This window comes from Dioscorea cayenensis, chromosome 4, assembly GCF_009730915.1.
Source record: "Dioscorea cayenensis subsp. rotundata cultivar TDr96_F1 chromosome 4, TDr96_F1_v2_PseudoChromosome.rev07_lg8_w22 25.fasta, whole genome shotgun sequence".
Taxonomy (NCBI): Eukaryota; Viridiplantae; Streptophyta; class Magnoliopsida; order Dioscoreales; family Dioscoreaceae; genus Dioscorea; species Dioscorea cayenensis.
This window is the reverse complement of record NC_052474.1, coordinates 13,460,305-13,483,373: the sequence shown is the minus strand read 5'-3', so window position 1 is coordinate 13,483,373 and position 23,069 is coordinate 13,460,305. Positions and strand designations below refer to the sequence as shown.

General features: G+C 39.6%; 1 protein-coding gene and 1 pseudogene across 1 annotated transcript; both read right to left on the bottom strand.

Annotated features, from left to right (window-relative positions):
- Nucleotides 1–5,023: 5,023 nt before the first annotated feature.
- LOC120257937 lies at nt 5,024–12,060 on the bottom strand (annotated as a pseudogene).
- Nucleotides 12,061–13,356: 1,296 nt separating this feature from the next.
- Nucleotides 13,357–15,364, bottom strand: LOC120258048 (IAA-amino acid hydrolase ILR1-like 9). The gene is made up of 4 exons (XM_039265388.1): nt 14,959–15,364; nt 14,277–14,402; nt 13,840–14,154; nt 13,357–13,452 (listed from the first exon to the last, which is right to left on the bottom strand). Exons 1-4 carry the CDS (start codon nt 15,325–15,327, stop codon nt 13,357–13,359), a joined length of 906 nt encoding a protein of 301 aa, XP_039121322.1. The 5' UTR covers nt 15,328–15,364.
- Between the last annotated feature and the right edge of the window lie 7,705 nt (nt 15,365–23,069).

Here is a 23,069-nt window from a genome sequence, read left to right as displayed (position 1 = left end):
CAAGATGAGGATTATTCCGATGATGACGACGACGATGAGATGTCAGTGGAGGAGTCTCCTGATGATGGACCTGACGACTCCATGACTCTCATCCAGTACCAGACCGAAGCCCGTCGGGAAGCTTTAGTTAGAAAAGGTTCAAACCTATCTGATTTATCTCCCAAGAAGGGGAGAATTGAATCTGAAGAGCCCTGCTCTTGATCCGGTCCAATTGCTCTACCCTCTCAGAGTAGTGTTTGTTTTCCTTTTTCTTCTCTCTGTTTTTCATGAATACACCTAAAATCATCTGCTGGAACTGCAGGGGCATCTCCACTGGCGGTACCTCTTCTCGGGTTCATGCGTCTCATTCGCACCTACAAAGCCGGATATCATCTGCCTGGTTGAAACTAGAGCCGATTCTGATCGCGTTGACCGTTTTTGCAGGAAAATTCCCAAGCGTTGGGACTGGGCGGCCATTCTTTCTAATGGTTATTCGGGTGGCATCATAGTTCTGTGGCTTAAGTCCTTAGACACTGTCTCTCCGGTTGTAGTGTCCAATCGGGCCCTTCATATTATTATCTCGTTTGACGAGCATAGGAACTTTCTTATTTCAGTTATTTATAATTCTACTCGTGTTCGTAATCAATGTTTTCTCTGGAATGAACTCTCTAAGCTTTCCCCTCTTCATATTCCTTGGATTATTGTTGGAGACTTTAACTCTATTGTTCACAGATCCGAGCACAAAGGTGGTTCCTTTGCGTACTATGCTAGGAAGGCCCGGTTCTTCCTGGACTTCATAAACGGGAACAACCTTATCGACCTGAACTTCTCAGGTCCCCACTTCACTTGGTGCAACAATCAACTTGGGTTTGCTCGGCGGTGGGCCAGACTGGATAGATGATTGATTAATTTCGCTTGGGCTAACTCTTTTCATATTAACAATCTTAAGCACCTTGCCCGATCATTCTCCGATCATTCCCCTCTCTTTCTCTCTTCTCTCCCTTTTTTGCCGCGTTCTAAGCATGTCTTTCGTTTCGATAATAACTGGTTTGAATTTGTTGGTTGTCATGATGCAGTTCGCGACGCTTGGAACTGTGACCCTCATGGCAATCCCATGCATGCGTTTTCTCATCTCCTTTCCCGGTCCTGCCATAATCTCCGCATGTGGCGTCGGACTGGTGTCAATCGAGCTGATTCTGATATGATTAACATTGAGGCTGAGATCAGCCATCTTGAAAACTCTGATTTCAATTTAATTTCTCAGTCCCTTCTTCTCGATCACTATACTAACCTCTCTACTTTACAGCGTCAGTGCTGCAATATGTGGGCGCAGCGCGCTCGGATGTCGTGGGTCAAAGACGGAGACAAGAACACCAGCTTCTTTCATGCCACTACTCGTATTCGCGCTCACACCAATTTTATTTCGCAGGTTGTTGATACTCAAGGTAACCATTGTCGCGACCAGTCGAGTATTGAATGTGCCTTTCTTAACTTCTAAAAAGACCTTTGGAACACTTCGATTGACACAACAGCCACCCCATACGATGCTCTCCCCGGTAACCTACCCTGCATCCCGGATTCTGTGGCAGCTTCCCTCGTTCGGGAGGTTACTAAGGAAGAAATTTATACAACCATCCTTGAGCTTCCTGCAGGTAAGTCACCCCGCCCTGATGGTTTTAATTCGGAGTTTTATCGCAATTTTTGGCCAATTATTGGTGATTGTCTTTTTGCGGCCATTCGGTTTTTCTTGAGAAACTTCTCTATGCCTACCTCTTGGGGTAAAACTTTTGTCACTCTTGTGCCCAAAAAGGACAAACCCAAACTTGTAACTGATTTCAGACCGATTTCTCTCTGTAACGTGAATTTCAAAATTATCACTAAACTTTTAGCCAATCGTTTGAAGCTTGTTCTCCCTAGTCTGATAGGTCGAGAACAAGCTGGCTTTGTTTCGGATCGGTGTTCCTTTGATAATATTATTGCGGTGCAAGAGGTTGTGCATACTTTAGAATCTGATACCAAGAGCCCCCCGAGGATGATAATTAAATTAGATATCAAAAAAGCATATGACACGGTCGATTGGAGTGCAATTCTTGTCGTTCTTCGCCGAATGAATTTTCCTTCGATTTGGATTTCCTGGATTTCTTCTTGTCTTCAATCTTACTCCTTCTCTATTCTGGTTAATGGGAATCCTTCTCCCTGGTTTACTTCGTCCAGAGGTGTTCGTCAGGGAGATCCTATCTCTTCCTATCTGTTCATCATTGTTACTCAGATCCTTACTTCTCTTCTCAATATTAGTCTTATGAACAACACAATTCCGGGATTCCATTCTGGCCTTAATCAAAATTTCAACCACCTTATGTTCGCTGATGATCTAATTCTTGTCACTATGGCTACCAGGAGTGCTGCCCGGAGTATTAATCATTGTCTCCATTTTTATGGTAAACTTACTGGTCAGCGCCCCAATTTTTCCAAGTCGCAAATCTTTTTTCCTTCCTGGTGTAATAAACATATCTCTTCTAGAATTTGCTCTATCTTAAATCTTGCTCAGGCTTCCTTCCCATTCAAATATCTTGGCATTTTAATTTCTCCCAAGAGACTCGCGGTCTCGACTTTTCAACCCATGGTCGATCGTGTCCGTATGATTTGTAAACGCTGGAGCAATTTCAATCTTTCTTATGCCGCTAAAACCATCCTGATTAACTCTTCAATTCTCTCCCTCCCTATTTATACCATGTCTGTCTGTCACATTCCTGAATCGATTATTTCTGAGACTACTAAAGCTGTAAGGAAATTCTTTTGGAGTAGAAACGACAATGGAAAGGGCATCCATAATGTGAATTGGAAAGTTATTAATGAAGGTAAGCCTGAGGGGGGCATTGGTATTAGGAACTTGTCTCTTGCTAAATTCTCTTTAATGGCTAAGCATTTTTTCAAGTTCTTAAATGGCGCGAATGATATTTGGGTCAACATTATGCATTTAAAGTACGGGGATTTTAATTTTTGGAAATGCTCGATCCCTACTACTTGTTCTGGATTTTTCAGATGTCTGGTTAATACTGCCACTCGCATTAAGCACTTTTTCCGTATTAATCATGTTAATCCAATCAATACCTCTTTCTTATGGGACCCTTGGTGCTTCGATATTCCGATTGCCCGTAAACCTACTTTTATCAATATGAGTGAGGATCATGACCATCTTGCTATTTTAGATTTTGTCCAAGGGGATAGATGGAATGCTGATAAGTTACATCATATTTTTGGGTCCATCCTTGATCTTCTAGATTTGCCTTCATGCTCTATTGATGATGATCACTGCAGCCACTGGATTTGGAGTCCCACTTCTAAACATCTAACTATTTCCTCATCAGTGTATAATCATTTGAACCTTTGCCTTTCTCAATCGGATTCTTGGCCTGGCTGGCGGTTAATTTGGCGCCTCTGCATCGCCCCTCGCACGAAGCATTTCCTCTGGACCCTGTTTCATGGCCGCATTACCACTTCCAACTTTCTTTTTCAAATGAATATGGGTCCTAATAACCCATGCATTATGTGCGGTACCTCTTAGCGAAACTATTGATCATCTTTTTGGCGATTGTTTTATTGCTAAGCAAGTTTGGTCTCATCTCAGTCTGAGAATCAATACTCATATTCATTTTTCTACCGGCTTCACCTCTGGTCTTTGGCTTACTGATGGCAACTACTCTAAACACACTATTTCTATCATTGCTGCTACGGCATGGTTTCTTTGGAAATCGCGTTGTGATGTAATCTTTCGCAGTGCCAACATCAATATCCCATGCCACTGTGTGCAGAGCGATTGCTCATGTGCAGGAACATTCCATGTGTAACTCTGGTCTACTTGGGCAAAGGCTCATATCGAACAACTTCTCCTGCTGCGACGAGCTCTTCTTATTTACACATGTCAACACCGACGCGAGCGCCAAGGTAAGTTCGGTTGGTTTTTTTCTCCAATGCTAATTATACTGTCAACTTTGCAGGTTGCGTCGCCCAAGCTTTGAATGATCACACGCGGGATGATTTGTTCTGCTCTGGATACTGCTCTTCGTGTTGCGCTGAATCGGCACTCTCTTGTCAAGCATATCTTTGTTGCTATCTTCTCAACCATCAACGCTCTCCATGCCTCTGATACAGTCATTAACTGGAGATTTTCTTCTCAACTCACTTCCATCAGATCTCTCTTGAACGCTCACGGCTCGCCTTCCATCCATTGCATCCCCGGCACATGGATGTCTCCAGCTATTTCCTTAGCTACACATGGTTTCAACTACACAACACTCAATCTCTTCCTGGTTGGAAGAGATCTTCCTCACTGGATCATGAAATGTTTCATTGACTCTGGATTTAATTTCTAGCTTTTTGTTCTCTTCTTTTCTCTTCTTGGTCTTTTGTTAGTTCAGCTGATACTTGTTTGTAGTTTCCTCTCTTTTCAATAAAATAGCCCCTTGGGGTTCTTGTTAAAACAACCATCACTCTTTCCCACCCTTTGTTACCCCTCCAAAATCCTCCAACCAAACAAGGATTTAAGTGTGCGTACCTAATTGTGTTTGTGTGTGAAATTTATAAATGGAAAGCAAAGGATTGGAAAATGATCAAAATATGAAAATTTATTAACAATGGAAGATAACTTTTCATTATTAAGAAAAACACTAACTCTATTTCCTTCTATATTCTACCATAAAGAGTGAGATTAAAAGAAAAGCCGGAATAGATAAAGGATTTCAAAAGCACGGAGGTTTTTACAACGATAAATGGTTGTAATCTTCTGGCAATGAGGGATAACAGGCTAAAATTAACATAAAGTTGAGGGTGAAAACAGCATATTAGACGCCAACCCATCTGGTAAACTGTGTATTTCCAACAACCACGTAAACTTTGTTACCTTCCAAGCATAGGCACACTGGATCATGGAGAACCATAGTTCATTTCAACCATGACATACCATGAACTGGGGCAAAATATTCTTTCATCAGAATCAACAAGCTAGATATTAAGGCCTTCTAATAATCTGGTGATGGATCATCGCTATTAAAAAACAACTGCTTAAATTGCAAATCAAAAATTTCTTTGCGGTTACTATTTCCCCTGGTTAGCCAATAAAAAAATAATCTACTCGGAAAAATTATACAGTCCGCTTCTATTTGTTGAAAACTAGTCTGCTGCCCGGCAGATGATTGCTTATGAAATTGAAGTTTTACAGTGAAAAGATAATGGAACTATGCTCCCTTGACTTTTCGTGATGGAGGTCGGCGGAAAATGTTAATAAGATCATCCAAACCCTGTAGAAACAGTAGATATATGGCTTGTTAAAATTTTCACATTAATGATGGCAACAACAATGAGATAGAGATAGTTGTCTGAATTTATACCCGAGTTGTGATGACGAGGAAGCTGAACAGAAGAATCAAGTATGACCCCAATACAAGCAGCAAAAGGAAATCAAAAGTTACACTAGCAACCTGCAAGAAAAATGTCCAAATCATTCTGTCTCTGACACTATCAAATGGTAAAAATCCACAATTTCATTTTTTTTTTATATATATGGCAAAACAAATTAAATACCAAAAGGGATTAGGTGAAGCATGCAAATGAAAAGTGAATTGCAAGGGCATGTGCTGAATCGAAGTAACCAAATAGAACGATCTGTCCTTCACTAAAGCATGTCATGATGGAGCAGAGTGTAAAATAAGCGTCAGCTGTTGCGCCAGAGGCAAAACATGGACATAAATGATCAATGCTTCTCTACTTGGTTCAAGAATTACAAGGAGATGAGCACCAGACAGAATGCACAACTTCTGTAGAGAATTGAATTCTGTTTTTACATGGAAGGCCTGACTTAAATGATGAGGCTGCATGTGCCATCAGAAATTTGGTGGCATCCAGTTGTACAGAAAGGTAAATCATTAAAAACACCAAGTACCTGATAAATGTTTAGCCTTGCTCTAGTCACATCATAAAAAGGTGAACATTCCATCAAAGGGATTCATGTTGTATCGCGCACCTGTCCGTGTGACCAGACAATTCCTGCAAGAACAAATATTATGAAATTGAAGGAGGATAGCTATACTTCAACATAACAAGCATACCACACCATTCCAGAAACCCATGGATAAATATACCCTTCATGAGAAATAGACCAATAAATGTGGAAATTTTCCGTTGCAAGAAGCAAAACTATCAGCCTTCCAGGCCATAAGAAGTAAAGGTAAATTCTCTTTAGAGAATCTCACTGATGCTAGATGGATATCCAAATAGTAACATTTTTGATCATTCATTTTAAAATAACAAGTATGCAAGTGGATATGCCAATAATTGCACGCTACATGTTACAGCAAGAAAGGCTAATTTTTATTCATTTAGAAATAGAATCAGAACTGAATTCTGCATGGGAGTGCCAACCTCTATAAAATATATCAGGAGCACAGCTCCATACTTCCACTTCCACCAATGAAGTTCCATATTCACAGACTAGGTTGGAGAATGTAATTTATGGTATTTTCTCGAAGGCTCTACTATAAAATTTATGGTATTTTCTTTAAGGCCCTACTAATAAACTAGCCCTATTGCATACAGCATGTCTTAGTTACAACTAACAGACCAACATAATATAATCTGAATCCTACTAAAAATGCCCACTGTAATAGAAATTACACTTGTAGCCCATCATAAACTGCGTAAATGCAGTCTACAAAGTCTTGAAAGTTCTGTACAGTATGGACTTCTACAGTTAACAGCAAAGTGTACAGAAAAATAAAAGCAAATCAAAATTTAATGCTAAATGATAAAAGAGAGAACAGCATTGAGGAAGAGAAAGAAAACCTTTCTCAATGCAGATATCAATGGATCAGTCTTTTGAGAGAGAAAAGGGGCTACTCGAGGTCATTGACAATAGATCCAACCATGAGTTTATGTATGAAGGATTTACAGCCAAGCTATCTGTTATCTGCAAAGATTTGTATGTTCCTTCCTTCATGTCACATAAATATGTCTCTGCAGCCAAGAGTTATAATAATCACAAATAACTGTAAAAGAGCAAGCCAATCAAAAAGCGAAAATGGTAATCAGTTTCTTGGTTTCCAGAGTAAAGCACACAAACTTAGTTCATTATCTATTTTATAGCTCCACCCATTCTCTTTCATACGGTTGCAAAATGAACTCACCAGTATCAATCTCAACAAAAATCTTACAAAATTTTGCAAGACAATGGGAATTCTTTCAAATCAATAACAAGATTCGTTTCCTAGTAACAGAGTACAGATGCTTAATATCTGCCATCCTAGACACAGTAAGAACAGGAGGTGAGATGCTTCGTAGTAACCTTCTGTTATTCCACCAGTAAACCAACCTGAGGAAGATCTTCTTAATATACTGTTACTTTGCATAATTCAAATGTGAAAAACCAATCCTTGAATTGCTTTCATGAATAGATCATTCTCTTGCATCATTCATAAATTAAAAAGGGCAACAGGAAAAACAAACAAAAAGTTAATTAGAAAAGAACTTACAGCAAGACTTTCTGCAACCAATTTGACACTCCTGTAGATTGCAGTTTCATCTACAAAAACTCCTAGTTACAAAGTACATGGCCTAAAACTTAAGTAACCCGATTGCAAAAGAAAGGAAATCGGAACCCAAACCCTCACCTTGTATCAAACAGGCCTCCTGTACTTTCTAAAAATTCAGGAGGAGAAGATAGCTCAGAAAGGGTCATTGCAGTGACTCTCAACCTGGAAAACTGCTCATGCTCCCATGCTACCTACATTGAATGTAGATTCTTATCCACAGAGTTTTCAAATAAAAGTTTGAAAACATACAGATATTTGATTTGTGCAAACAGAGATGATAACACTTATGATGATTATATCTTGTAAAACCAAGACAATATGAAAGCATTTATAAAACATGGTGTTTGCATGATGAACATGTAAAACCTCAACCTAAAGATCCAAAGGAACAGAGTCAAATAGTGTTTAAACTATAAAGACATAAGAGTAGGAGCAACTGACTCGTGGATTTTGAGATATTGATCTTTTGTGCTTGATACCAATCCCAATGCCCATCTCCTTGGCAACACTTGACAAACTCTGCTATTAATATATTTCAGTTAAGATGAGAGAGAAGGAACAACTTCAGTTAAGAAAAATTAAGGATTCAAATTCCACTTACGTCATAAACTTGCTTAACATAGGCATTTTCTGGAGGTTTGGACACATGCATCCACAGCTCATTGTTCCAAGACCCAATACCATTTAGGCAGATAGCATAGTCAATACTTTCACGCAAACGTTGATCAGAGCTCCTTAGCCACTGATATGAAATGAAGTAGAAAGATGGCCAAAACAAAGCATTGTTAAAATACTAGAATTCTAATAACAGAAAATAAATCACAAGATAGTGGAGGGTTTACTGTTCTGATTGGATGACAAGGTCAAAAATTACCTTTAAGAGTACCATTATAGTTGTAAGGACCACCTGATGTCAACCCAAAAAGAAGATTATATTTCCTCTTGTTTTTGGATTCGAGTAAAGGCGGGAGAAAAGCCTTGCTATCTCTAGAAGAGCCACAACCCCACTTCCATTACTATCACTTCCCACTGACAAAAGCCTTCAAAAGATAAATCAAAGTTAAAGTCTTGTATATCATATCCTTGAAATATCACATATGATGAATAATTAGCACTTCATACCGGTGAAGCACCAAAAGTATCATAAGACGCAACTATAGTAATAGTTGGCAGCTGATTAGTATCGCCTTTCCCCCTTAAGCCCAGACAACCATCCCTGTCAACACATAAAAAGCAGATATCCAATACTGGTGAAGTTCTGCCAATGAGGTAAAAGCAAAGGAGGGGTGCAGGTGGCAGTTTCCTCCCATCTCCCACCATGAATCACCCACTGAAGTTGGATCATCATCAAAAGATATATATATATATATATATATAAGTAAGTGAACTATAAAGGTAACACATGTTTACAATATCTACAACACCCACCATCATTCTCTGAACAGACATGTTTTTAAATTGTATCGCCATATAGATCTATGTAGCTGAATCCCAATAAACTATCAGCACCCATCCTTCACCATCGATGAAAATCGGAAAATCTGTTGTACAACCTACTTGGGATGGAATAAAAGTTCTTGCAGAGCATTACTGTTACATACCTCAAGAACTAATCAGATGAATGCTAAAAGCCTAAAACAATTCATTTGAAATATCGGTACTCTGTTATTCTAACAAAAAATGGTGTATTAGTTAGTTCTCTAGTTCAAAAGAAATATGGAAGAAAATTTAGGAGAAAACAGCAACTTCATATTAGAAGTAGGAAGATGATTATCTCAGGCAAGCTTTCATATTGGTTAAATCTACAAGTACAGAACAAAGTTTGTACCTGAATGTTTGTCAGAGTGGGGGACACAAGTTTCTTAGGTTCAGGTGAGGACAGGACCAGCTTGTAGCTGCAAATAAGAATAAGAAGAGGATGAGGAAGAATAACAGAACATAAGAAGAAATTTAAAAAGTCAAAAAGTCATCTTAAATATACACTAATTGCTGTATCCAAAACATGTGGAAGTCTTGTAGAATATCATGTCCAAAATCTTTTTACATACTAGCATACCCTATGGAGAAGCAACTACTAAAATGGCAAAAAGCTTCCAAAGGGACTTAATATAATTATCTAACATAATCTATAAGGTGACAATGTACATTATCCTGACCTAACAGAGCAAAGGATCACTCTTGGAAACCACAAAACCACTTTAATTGGCAAGATGCCATTTTCGCAACCCAGGCTATGCGCACTTATTTCAGTTCAGCAAGATTTGCTGTCAAATGATAGCATCCAGCCTGCTAATTGTCAGTTGAGCGTATCCAATAAGTCCGTAAGGTACAAGAATTGTGTTTTTGGAGCGGCACATCAAAAGGATAGTTTTCAGAACCATATAAGTTAACATTTGGCCAGCATTAGAAAAAGATTGCCTTTTGACTCTCCAATTTCAAATTCAATGTTAGCTTGGTCTGAATGTATCCATTAGTCGTGATTCCTTTAATTATAAAAACCATATTATGAGTGATACCAAAAATTTCTCCTATTCACAAGAGAGATTATTAACAAACTAAGTTAACTAACCCTCCTGTGGTTGCAGTGGCTGGGTTGAGTGGCCAGTATACTCTTCGAACATCAGCCAAGGCAGCATTAATTTTGTCATCTTCAAATGCAAAGTATACTGGATACTGCAGAAACCAAAAGAAACCATCAATTAGATGATAATTTGTCTACAAGAGCTACAAGAGAATACAGAGATATAAAACTATGAAGGAACTGTATCAGATATATAATTGATCAAAGAGGCTCATTTGGGGAGTGATCGACAACAGGGAACCTTATAACATCACTATACTGAGAAATTACAAATGCCATAAACGGAAAAATAGTTATGATATTAAATGATTAGTGATTTAAAAGGAAAACAATTGTCATTAATAGGATAGATCTGCAGAATGTCAAATTTTGCATAGTATTGACTTGTGAATTGGTTAAACACCACGTGAATTGGTTAAACACCACAGAAGGCAGAAAGAATCATTCACTCTCACTTACTGGAATGTTTGCATGTATAAGCAATTGTTCCAACTCAACCAATATATTTCTCATTACAGCTTCCTTATTATTGATGCCAAGTTTCTTGATCTCCCTAACAATCTTCTCGTTGCTTTTCTGAGGAAGCAACAGTAACAAGCTCCCCCTAACGGCCGCCTATTTGTAATGTAGTCTGAATTTCATTTCAGAATTCAAAAATAGTGAGCTTAAACAGGCAAACCTACCAAAAATAAATAAAATGAACATCATAAGCAAGTAATCAATTTAAATTTGCAGTCAATAAATATATGGGCATGTAGACTCATATCTATATAAAAGTTCAATGGTTTAACTTAACCTAACATTGAAAAGTACCAAGAATATAAAACAACAGTGCACATCACTCAAGAAACCCAAAAAGAGCCCAAACATGTGGTCGTCACTGAAACCCCACAGCAGTGTTATAGTTAAGAACGTAAGCAAGGATTATATTAAGATTAACATGCTGAAAAATTAAGTTTGACCCTCGAAAAACATTGATACCAACACACCAAAGGCTCCATTCCACACAATGTTGGACTATGTAAATCTTATAAACACACTCCATGACAATTTGAACAATCATAAACACGACAACTACCGTAACTTCCAAAAATCCCAACTTCAGCCGCCTTTCTTGGTTCTCCAAGTCAAACATACATCAAAAAGTACAAAAATATTTCCAATTCACTCTCACGAGAATTTGATATATTACTAGCTTTTATCTCTTTCCAATTCATAAGAATGTTTTTCTTGCATTGAAATTCTCAATTGTATGAAAAAAAAAAAAGCTGATATAATATTCATCTGCCCACTGCCACCGTTATGCATCCATACAGAAGACTTTTTGTGAGCGGTAAGCCCTCTCGTAAATTATGGTGCAGTTTGAAACTACTGAGTCAAGGACACTCCCTACTTAATTACAAAAGGTACAGACCAAACAAAGAGAGCACAAAATCCAGTTTTCATTCCATCTCAAACCCAACAATCAGTAACAAAGTCTCAGCATCAAAGTCAGAGATTAAAACAAGAAGACTAGCAACGAGATCCAGCAAAACCAACTCAAATCAGATCAGCAAAAGTCGCAAATAAACACAAGAAAAGGCCATACCTCGCAGGAAGGTGAGATTAAGTTCGCGAATGGGCATGATGACGGCCGTACGCGAAAGATCGGCACCAGACGCAAAGGGAGCAGCACCAGCGTGGTGGTTGAGGCCAGCAAGACGGGAACCAAGTGGAGCACCGGATAGATCGTACTGGATGAGGCGGTAGACATCGACGACGGAGGCGGCATCGCAAAGCTCCACGCATGCCACCAAGATGAGCACCTGCGCCACAATGATGTAGATCGAATCCAGCACCTCTTCTCGTCCTGCCCTCCTCCTCGCCGCCATTGATCGCGATCGAGATCAGCTTTTTGAGGTCCGGCTTCAGTGTACACCGGGGGTCCTTTGACGGGAAGGGAATGCTGCTGTTCTGATGTCCCCCGAGATATTTTTCACTAAAATGGTCCACCCTACGTGTATAAATTGAGTTGGGTCCAACCCATTTTTAGGTTGGATCTGTTTAAGATGAGGATGTGGTTAATCTTTGTTAATGCCATTCTTTTATTATACCCCTGTAAAATCCGGAAATTTCACATGTGCCATCATGATGATTTATAAGTTTTTAAAGTTTTATGCATTATTTATTTGGAAATTCTAATATGTATGTGTGTTCACTGTTCACAAGTTATATATTTAGGTCGTTATGTTTTTTGCTATTTAAGTTACAATTATTTAAAATATGATTTTACATTGTGAAAAATCTACTATTCATATCCTAATATAGATCCTAAAATATAAGTAATTACATTGTTAAATTCAAACTTGTATGGAGATGCTTTATTTAAGATTTTTACTTGCATGCATTTTAGCAAAATAATAATAATTATTATTATGTGTATTTATAAAAATGATATTCATCTGTAAATCATTCTAATTCACTTATATATCCCTCAGACCAAAACATTAATTTATAAAATTAACTATTATTATTTACCCTGCTCACATTTTTAGACAAAAATACAAAAATCAATCTATATTTCTACAAACAATTATACAAAAATCATGCAATTTTCACATTTATTTAACATAAATCAAGTGCAAATCATAACTATATTTTCACACAAACTACAAAGTACAAAAGTGCTTAAAAAGAAAAAAATTTAACAAAAACTAAATTTGGCAGTAAACTAGAGGTTAGAGGGATGGAGATCTAGGTAAAGCCATGGCAACAGCAGCATACATAGCAGCACCAACAGGAAGAGCCTGTTCATCAATGAAGAAGTAAGGAGAATGCAGCATGTGGGATGGTCCTAGAGTTTCATTTTGTATTCCAAGTTGAATCACAGCACTTGGAATTATTTGGGGAGTAGAAGGCGAAGTCCTCGGCTCCCATGACTGAATGCTCCTTTGGAAGTTCACTTCCCGACGAGTTTCTCCCCAACCATCTTCACATGAGTGTACATCTCTTTGTCATTGACAGTAGGGAGGATACAGGCCATATGGCCTTTGTGTCTCCGGGAATTCTACTGAGGCAGTGCACTGATGAACTGCAGATTGTGTCTCTATTATCTGACGATGAATGCACATAGTAAAAAGATGAGGAGCTTAACCAATAGCCTTAACCTTGATTTCTTTTTTTTCGGTTTTTCCCTACCTCTTTTGATCCTTTTTCATAAGATAGGAGATGCCTTCAATTGTTAGGGCTTCTGAAAGTGCCTCCAAAAGTCACGGACTCTGGGATAACATTGTGTGCTTCTCCAGCCCATATGAAACCAACTGATACTACCTGCAGATAAATCATAGAGTTTGATGCATTATATACTAAGCCACTCATTGATGAAACTAAAAAAATGCGAAAATTTCCTTCATGATTCCTGCAAAGTACATTATACGGACTTTCTCCTGTTCTCTCATCTATTGAATATATATCTTGGAGATATCTTCGCCTTATATAAAATAGAACATGATTGCATGTCACTCAAATATTACTTGAAGAGTAAATTTACTAAGAACCACCTCAACTATTAAAGTATGAATCACATCCTTCTACATGATGAACACGCAAGGGATTTATGCCATTCACAAACAAGTAGAACAGAGCTGCTAGAATCAGAAGAATGATACTTGAAGATGCCATAAAACAAATTCGACAAAAACAGACAGCAAAGCTTACTAGAGAATCAAGGGGATCTGATTCTCGAGATACAATTTGTTGAAGGCTAAGGATTGCAAATGATGCAGCAAGAATAGGATCAGCAGTCTTGTGTGGAAATGCTGCGTGCCCTCCTTTCCCTTTGATTACCGCTTGAAAAGTTCCAGCAGCCGCAAGAACAGGACCAGGACTACAAGCAATGGTGCCGGTTGGAAGGCCGGGCTCAACATGCATGCCAAAAATGGCTTGCACATCATCCAGAGAACCCTCTTGTATCATATGGTAAGCTCCAGCATGGCCTTCTTCTGCTGGTTGGAAGAAAAGCTTCACAGTACCCTGTGAGTGAAGAGGAACCAACACAAGTTTTGCATGGAGAAAGATTCAATTATGCAGAGGAAAAAGGAATTGCAATTAAGTAAAACAGATTAAATTGTTGGCAGTGCATGATATGGCCTTGCCTTCAGTTCATTCTTGTGATGTTGAAGCAGCTTAGCAGCTCCAAGAAGCATTGTTGTATGAGCATCATGCCCACAAGCATGCATTTTTCCACTTTTCTTGCTTTTGTACTCCCAATCTTTCAGTTCCTAACAAAAGATAAAAGCATTTAGCCATTCCTAGATGGAGCTCAACATAAACTCAAAGAAGAGCAGGAATAATTAGTTTAACAAATGAACTAAATAATCATTATTGATCTCCATTGGAAATCACATGTCATTAATCTCAGATCGAGGACTAAACACATTATAAAAAGAACTTCCACTAAATTACAGCTAAATCAAACTCAAAAACATGAATTTCTAATTTCAGTTAGCCAAGATGTAATACCTCCCTCTGCAAGTCACAGTTATGTTCAGACAAACATCACACTCCAAGCATGCAATAGATCTTCAGAAGCAAATAGCTTTTTAATCTCTAATTCACCAAAACAAACTCCAGCATGCTCTTCAACACTAACAACCAAATAAACATCATCAAGTTCCCAACTTTCCACTCAATCTACACCAATTCATCCATAAAAACACAAAAAATCCAAACACAAACTCCAACAAACCCGATGAAAAATCTAACAATTGAACAAAAAAATCAAATGCGAACCATCTTATAAATACATAAAAACAAAAAGAAACACCTTCAATTCACCTGTAAAGGAAGCGCATCCATGTCGGCCCGGATGGCGAACACAGGGCCAGAGCCAGAGCCAACAGTGCCGATAACACCAGTATTGGCCACAGGCCATGAATACTGAATGCCAAGCTTATCAAGCTCAGCTCGTACTAGCGCGCTAGTCTCATGCTCCTGAAAGGCCAGCTCCGGGTTCTGGTGGATCCGCCTTCGAATGGAAACCATCCAGTTGAAGAACTCCGCCTCTCGAACTGATTCCAGGAGCTCTTGTTCTCGGAGATTGGATCTGGATTCATAGGAGAGTGATGAAGAGAAGGTAGCTATGGAGAAGGAGAAGAACAAGAAGAAGACGAAGACGAAGATGAAGAGATGGGAGAGAAGGGCCATGGATGTGTGACAAGTGACAACTGAGACACAGTTTGCATTCATTTGTGGGTTCCATCAAAATCATAATCTAAGAAATAAGACAACATGACATTTAATTACCTTGAAAGCTTATTAACCAACGGTTAAATCAAACAAGCACATGGAATTTTATCATTTTAATTCAGATAATATACCAAACCGGGAATTTATGTTTAGGTGTAATATTTTATTGGATCCTATACTATACATAATTTGCCCTTTTAATCTTTTTATCATAATTTAATTATTGAAAGTCACTCTAGTTTACCAAAACTGCATGACCCCGAGTCTCCTCATTTGAAAGAAATACGAGTTCAATTCCTCATAACCGTGCTCCCCAACTTTAAAAAGGTGAGGATATTGTGGCAAGTCGCTTTGCTTCACGATGCCCTCTGACGCCGGGTCACAAAAAGGCTATGTCTATACATATACATATATATATATATATATATATATATATTTAGTTTTGAAATTAGTAAAAATCCAGTTCTCTTGGTACCTTTTTGTTTGGTTATCTGTCCACACATATTGATTTGCCTTCGTAAAAAAATAAAATATGATTATAAAATTATTTTATATAAAAAAAATTAGACAAATAATAGATCGGATCGAGTCCAAATCGGACCCAGAACCCAATAAGGGTCTTTTGCTCTCCATCTCTCCCACCACCGCACCCTTAGATCGTGATCCTGCACCCGGCCTCCGCATCAACATCACCCCCTACTGAGCTGTCATTGCTAGCCACTAGGGAATAAGGTCCAGTCAATGTTTGCTCGCCCAACGGTCCATCTCATTGTCTAAGACCAATTTTATTTTATATAGTCATTTTTATCGAATAAATTTTCTAGTAGATCACTAAACTTTGACTCATTTTCACTTTGATCACCAAACTTCAATTTACATCAATTTGGTCACTCAACGTTAATTTGATTTCACCGGGTAATAAATCAAGGATTTCAACCCCCTAATTGATTGCATGGCTATCTGAAAATCCAAGTCAATCCTCACCATCACACATTATTAAGCCTATTGGAGATGTCCATGTCATCGAAAAAGAGTCACATCATTTATTTTAGGGTTGGAATCCCTTGATTTACTACCTAGTGAAATTAAATTAAAATTGAGTGATCAAATTGATATAAATTGAAGTTCGATGATCAAAATAAAAATACAGCGCAAATTTAGTGACTAATTAAAAAATTTGCTAAATTTTTATTTTGGTTAATCCACCAATTTAATTTTTCTATGTTTGAAATCACCTGCAAATGTTTTTTATTAGTTTCTATAGACGTATCTCATGGACATTATTGTTTAAATATCCAATTTATGGAGCGGTTCTATTCTTTTGAATCCCTTGTTTCTCCTTTTCATTTAAAAATAAAAAGTATTGTTTTGAACTATATACAAAACATAAAGAATTATATCGTCCCCAGCACTCTGTGTGGTCAATAAGAACTTTAACAAGAGATCAACATCATGCATGCAATTACAAGGTAGCACTTTCTAGTTTTGGAAAGCTGCTTTCTCGGTGAGCTCCTCTTCCTTGTGTGAGCTCCTCTTCCTTCCCTTGCTCCTCTTCCTTGTTCGTCCTCTCCGCCCCTCTTGCTATGGCAAGCGGGGAGAGAGAACCGCCTCCTCAGCTAGAACCTCCCAAATCTTGGGCCCAGATCGCTTCTCGCAGTTTTCTGCTCGCAAGATAACTCCCCCCTTCATAACACCCAACTCGAACAAACTCAAGGATTCAGCCCCTCGAGTTTGTTAAGTCGATAAAGATGCTGCTTAATCGCGCCCGAATGAAGTTTCTAACTCTTTTACGGCAAATTCTTTTGGTAAACCTCCTCCGCTTGATCAGTCAAGCAATTCCTTCTCAAGAAATGGGTGGAGATCGGTGAGATTCACATCTGCGACCTTCAATGGCATTTTCTCTTGATCGCTGCAGGGTCTCACATGCAGTAATGCACGAGCTCCTTCCATGATGGCCCCCGGGTCCATCAATGGGATCATCCTTCGACTTTGTCACCATGGAGCCGCTCTTCGAGCCGGCCTTTGCTAAGCTTAACTCCTCCGCCATATGGGTGCAGACTTCACAATCTTCCCAGCGTGAGTTTCCGGGATGGTGACACCCTTGAAACCCTTACCTCCCACATTGGTCCTCTCTCTCAAGGTTGATGACCTCACCATCTCCTCGACTCGCCTCCAAGTTTGCGAGGTTTGTCTCGAACTCGATCTCTCGAGCCTCCTCACGCGGGTTCCGGATTGGCGATGACTCTCATCGAGTCTTTGAGTTGGTTCTATATGAAAGACTCCCTACCTTTTGTTACTCGTGTGGAATGGTGGGTCACGGTTCCAACTCCTCGCCCCTAGAGTGAGCGGTGGTGGGGTAAGCGGTATCCTTCCACCCCTTGTTCTTCTGCAAGGGTTGGCGGTTGATTCCGGCTCCCGAGCCGGACATCGTGTGCTCGGGACAGTGATACAGAAGACTCGGGTCTTCCCCATTCGATCCCTCGATACTATTATGATCTCTCATGACGCCTCCTCGAGCCGAGTTTGGACCTGGATCTCGCGCCCGTCCCAGGGGTCGTCGGCCGCGATCGCCGATGACTGTCGTCGTGCTTTGGTCACGTGACCCTCGGACGTGGCAGTCGATGGGTAACCAATCGGTCCACGTTCTGGATCCACAGTGGGATGGGGGACACGTGGCGGTTCGCATGCGAAGGGAGAGGTGGCTCCTTCGCTTTCCCGTGCCCAGCGCGGAACCTATCAATCGTCGATTTGACCCCACCGTCTCGACACCTCTCCGTACGGATCATCTTCTCCTCCGATATCCCACCTAACATACATCGGGACTCCACTCTCCTGCGCTACCGGGAGTGTAATCCTGATGTGCCTCGGGATGTTGCCATTGGGACCCCTGAGCTTCTCTCCACCCCTCAGTCCCAGACCCCTTCTTCGCACCCACATGTTTCTCGAGACAAACAACCCTTAACCCACAAGTATCTTCGCCTCCTCCTGTTTTGAGAGCCTCCTTCCCTTTGAACCCTCCCTCATAATATCGAAAAACCCTAACCCTTCCCACTTTATGCTTGTAGATAATATTACTAATGCCTCCCGGAACGAGCGGTTCCGATCGGGAGATGAAAGGGGTGAAGAGGGTCTCCGATGAGTAGCGATGAGGATATGTCTGATGGTAGCATTGAGCCAGACGATGGGATCGTTCCTTTTCACTTTTTCATTTGTGTTCTCCTTTTGTCTTGGCTAAGTGCTCTATCTTCTTCCTTTTTATTAACTGCATTTTATGAATGCCTTTAAAAGTCATCTCGCTGAATTGCAGGGCATCCTCGAGTGGGATACCTCTGAGTCGTGTTCTTAGATTCATCCGTAAGCACAAGCTCAGTCCCTTCTGCGCCTCGTGGAGACCCGAGGCCAACGAGGATCGTCTCAACCGTTTTTGTGGTAAACTTCCTAACTCTTGGGATTGGGCGGCGATTTTAGCGAATGGGTATTCTGGTGGCATTTTGGTCACCTGGAATAAATCTCTTGGTTTAGTTACCCAAGTCTCCATCTCTGCCATGCCCTTCATCTTATTATCTCTATTGGCTCCGCAAGCGCGCTTATTTTCATGATTTATAACTCCCTCGCGTTTCGCCTCAAAAATTTTTATGGCATGAACTCACCAAAAATATCCTCTTTTAATGTTCCTTGGATGATTATCAGATTTCAACTCATATTTCTCGAGATGAGCACAAGGAGGGCTCTTTTGCCTACTATTCCATGAAGGCTCGTTTATTTCATAAGTTTATTGACGACAATAATTTGCTGGATCTTCATTTCTCTGGTCCTAGGTTCACTTGGTGCAATAATCAGATCGGTCCTGCTAGACGATGGGCTCGCTTGGACAGGTGTCTGGTCAATTTTGACTGGTCTTCTAAGTGTCCTTCTTATACTCTTAATCATCTTCCTCGTTTGTTCTCTGATCATTCTCCTCTTCTCCTTTGTGTTGCCTTTACTAATTTTTTTAAGCGTAAAATTTTTCGTTTTGAGAATTACTGGCTAGAGTATATCGGTTGTCTCAATGTTGTTCGCCATGCGTGGAATTTTTTCTCTAATGGTAACCCAATGCATGCCTTTTCGCACCTTATCTCCCGGATCTATGAAATATATTAGGGATTTGGCACAAATCCGGTATTAACCATCTTGACAAGGATATTATTAATCACGAGAATGTTATTATGTCACTTAAGATGGGTCGATGATCTCAATGTAGATTCCCACCGACTTCATGCGAATCAAATGTGAGGTACTACTGTTCTTCAAAGACAACAATCCATTAAATGGGCCCAACGATGCGACTTGCAATGGGTTTGTGATGGGGATCTTAATACCACTTTCTTCCACTAACTCCACTCGCATTCGCAAACACACCAATTCTATTGCCCAGGTCAAAGATTTGAATAATTTTTCTTTTCTACGACCGTGTCGTGGTATTGAGAATGCTTTTTATTGAGTTTTACTCTAATCTTTGACCTGCTACTTCTGGTGATTCCTTTACTGATGTTTTTAATAATCTTCCCAATGACCTTCCTCATCTCTCCAATATTGATCGTGATTTTCTTATGAGGGTTTGTTACTCGGAGGAGGTTCACTTCGCTTTTTGACCTCGGGAAAAGTCCGGGACCTGACGGTTTCAATCGTCGAATTTTTATCCTGGTCCGAGGGTTGATGATCACCTGTCTTGAAGCTATTAATTTTTCTTTATTCATTCTCGTGATACACCTCTCTGGGGTCATTACCTATATCATGCTTATTCCTAAAAAAGACAATCCTAGTTTTGTCACTGATTATAGGCCCATTTCTCTTTGCAATGTTTGTTATAAAATTATTACTAAAATCTTGGCTAATAGGCTTAAGTTTGTTCTTCCCTAAAGCTTATTGGGATTGAACAAGCTGGGTTTTGTTTCTGCCATTGTCCCTTCGATAATATCATTGCCTTGCAAGAAGTTGTTCATTCTCCAGAGAATGATCGTGAGGACCCCTAGGATGTTAATCAAAATAGATGTGGAGAAAAGCTTATTATAAACGCTTAATGGAGTGCAATTCTCGCCACTCTACTAAGATGAATTTCCCTTCTATTTGGATATCTTGGATTCAAGACCCTCGCATTTCTTGACTTCCTTTTTCCTTTCTTTCATTCAATGGCCAACCTTCACTTGGATTAAGTCCACTAGAGGTGTTCGTCCGAGGTGACCCTATTTCTTCATACCTCTCCATTCTTGTCTCTCGAATTTAACCTCCATGCTGAATTACGTCTTCGTCAGTAATTTAATTCTCGGTTTTAGCAAACATCTCAAATATAATTTAATCATCTTATGTATGTCGATGATCTGAGTTCTTATAACTCCTGGCGTCTAGGCGGTGCCCGCTAGATTTATCATTTCCTGTCTTAATTTTTATGGTAAGCTCACTGGGCAATCTCCCAGATCTTTCTAAGTCTCTGCTTATTTTCCTCGTGGTTTAATAAATTTGTTGCCAAAAGAATTTGCATCATCCTTAAGTTTCAAGCGCCTTCTTTTCCCCATTAAGTATCTAGGAGTTTTTTTATTTCTCCTAAACGCCTTTGCTAAAAAGCGCTTTTTGATTTCATGACTGACATCAAGCATCTCATGCTCTAGATGGCTGAACTCCAAACTCTCCCTCACGTGACCAAAACCCATGTTCTCATTAATTCTTCTCTTCTCTCACTTCCAATCTACTATCTTTCTGTTTACCCTATCTATGACTCTACTCTTAAAGATATCAATAGAATTGTTAGGAGATTCTTACATCGTGTAAGAATGGCAATGGAAAAGGGCATCCATGCGGTTGGTTGGAATGACATTACTAGTCCAAAAATCGAGGGGTCTTGCAATTCGAGATCTTCTTCTTGCTAAGCATTTCCTAATGGCTAAAAACATGTTCGAGATATATTAATGGTGATGATCTTATCCGGGTTGATATTCTTTATCTTAAATATGAGTGGATTGAATGGCAAGACGAGTATTCCTCCTGTGGTTGTTCTTGGTTCTTTAGGGGTTGTGTCCACACGACTGTTTTTGCTTCGATCCCAACCTTAGAATTAAATCTATTAATCCCAACAAACCTCCTGCATTTCATGCACGGTATTTTGAGGTTCCTCCGGGTTTAAACCTACATACATTAACATGGTTGGATATTTGAAACCACTTTCTATCTCTGATTTCATTGAGAATGGCTCTTGGGATTTTTGAATCTTCATCTGCTTTTGTAACAATTTTTAATTTTATTGTTCCAAATCTTGGTTCAATCAACACTACGAGCCCAATCATCTGATTTGGGCTTCCAAAACTAAGGATTGCAAGATTTCTGCGACTGTGTATCAATTTCTTAACCAAGTTCCTTCTTGGTCCGATAATTGGGGAGGGTTGGAGACACATTTGAGTCTTATGGTGGCTCCTGAGAGCTAAGCACTTTCTATAGCTCACTTTTAAAGGCAGGCTTTCTACCTCCCGATTATCTACATTCTATTAACATTGGCCCTCAGTTGCTTTTTGTGCTCTCGAAATCTCGATTATGAGTCGATTTGCCACTTGTTTTAATTCACTGTCACTTTGCTCGATCTCATGTAGGAGCTTCTAGACCAAGATTGGTTGAATTTTTCCTCAGTGATGGGTTTGAATCCGAACATCTTGGCTTGTGGATGCTACTTACTCTCATTTTGCTAAAGTCTGTTATTGCTTCCCTCATCTTTGGTTCATTTTGGAAGAATCGTTGTAAGATATTTAGATGCCTACATCTCCTTCAGTGTTGTTTGTAGGGCCTTGGCTCATGCTGGGGATTTTTCCCGTGCTCAAGCTGATCAGCTTGGCAAGAGATTAATCCTCAACGACTTCACATTCGGATGGCTCTTTCTATTCGTATCTAGCTACTGGAATGCTGCTAATAAGGTTAGTGAGAGTCTGGTTTTTTACGTGCCAATTCTAACTATATAATATCTTGGTAGCGGTTCTTGCCCCTTCACTTGACGAGAGGATGAAGGCAGAGTTTATGCCTTAAGCTTGCTCTTGAGCCTCTCGGATCTTGGAATTCAACTCGAGCATATTTTCATTCAGACATCCAGAGACACATTCAAAAGTTGTTTCATTGTTTCACTAACATACATGGCGGATGTATTTCTCCTTCGTCCTCATCACATTCATCGGTGCCTCAACTTGTTGCATTGCCCGATGATCCATATTATTCCCAAGACTTGGGCCTCACGAGCATGCAAGCTTGCTTCCTTGGCGTAATCTTCATGCTCTTAACTTGTTCTTCGGGGTTTTGAGTCGCCTCATTGGCTCGTCGCGAGTATTCTCTTTGGTGGCTTTCGACTTCTAATGGTACAGTCTTTCTGATTGATTGCTTGTGTGCTTCTATGCTCTTGAGTGGTTGTATTTTATTTGTGTTGTTTCCTGTTTTGGTTGTTTTGTTGTTTGCTTTGATGTATTAAAACTCTTGTAAACCTTGTTTTCTTTTCAATAAAATAGCTCATGTGAGCTCCTTCCCCACATCATGCATGCAATTTTCTGAATCAGTGCCTCCACACACTGATTTTAACAAAAATCAAGCTGAGGTCGAAGCATTTGAATAATATGGTTTCCAACTTCTATAGAAACCGAATGCTCATATTTGCAGTATGATAACACACCTACCAAAGTGGGGCTTTTTTTCTG

What these genes read in the sequence shown, in the direction of transcription:
- LOC120258048 (XM_039265388.1), bottom strand. Translation starts at nt 15,327, where the DNA reads ATGGCCCTTCTCTCCCATCTCTTCATCTTCGTCTTCGTCTTCTTCTTG. An exon ending in ATCACAAGAATGAACTGAAG is followed by an intron (nt 14,155 to 14,276) that starts GCAAGGCCATAT and finishes CTTCACTCACAG; the next exon opens with GGTACTGTGAAGCTTTTCTT. An exon ending in CAGATCCCCTTGATTCTCTA is followed by an intron (nt 13,453 to 13,839) that starts GTAAGCTTTGCT and finishes ATTTATCTGCAG; the next exon opens with GTAGTATCAGTTGGTTTCAT.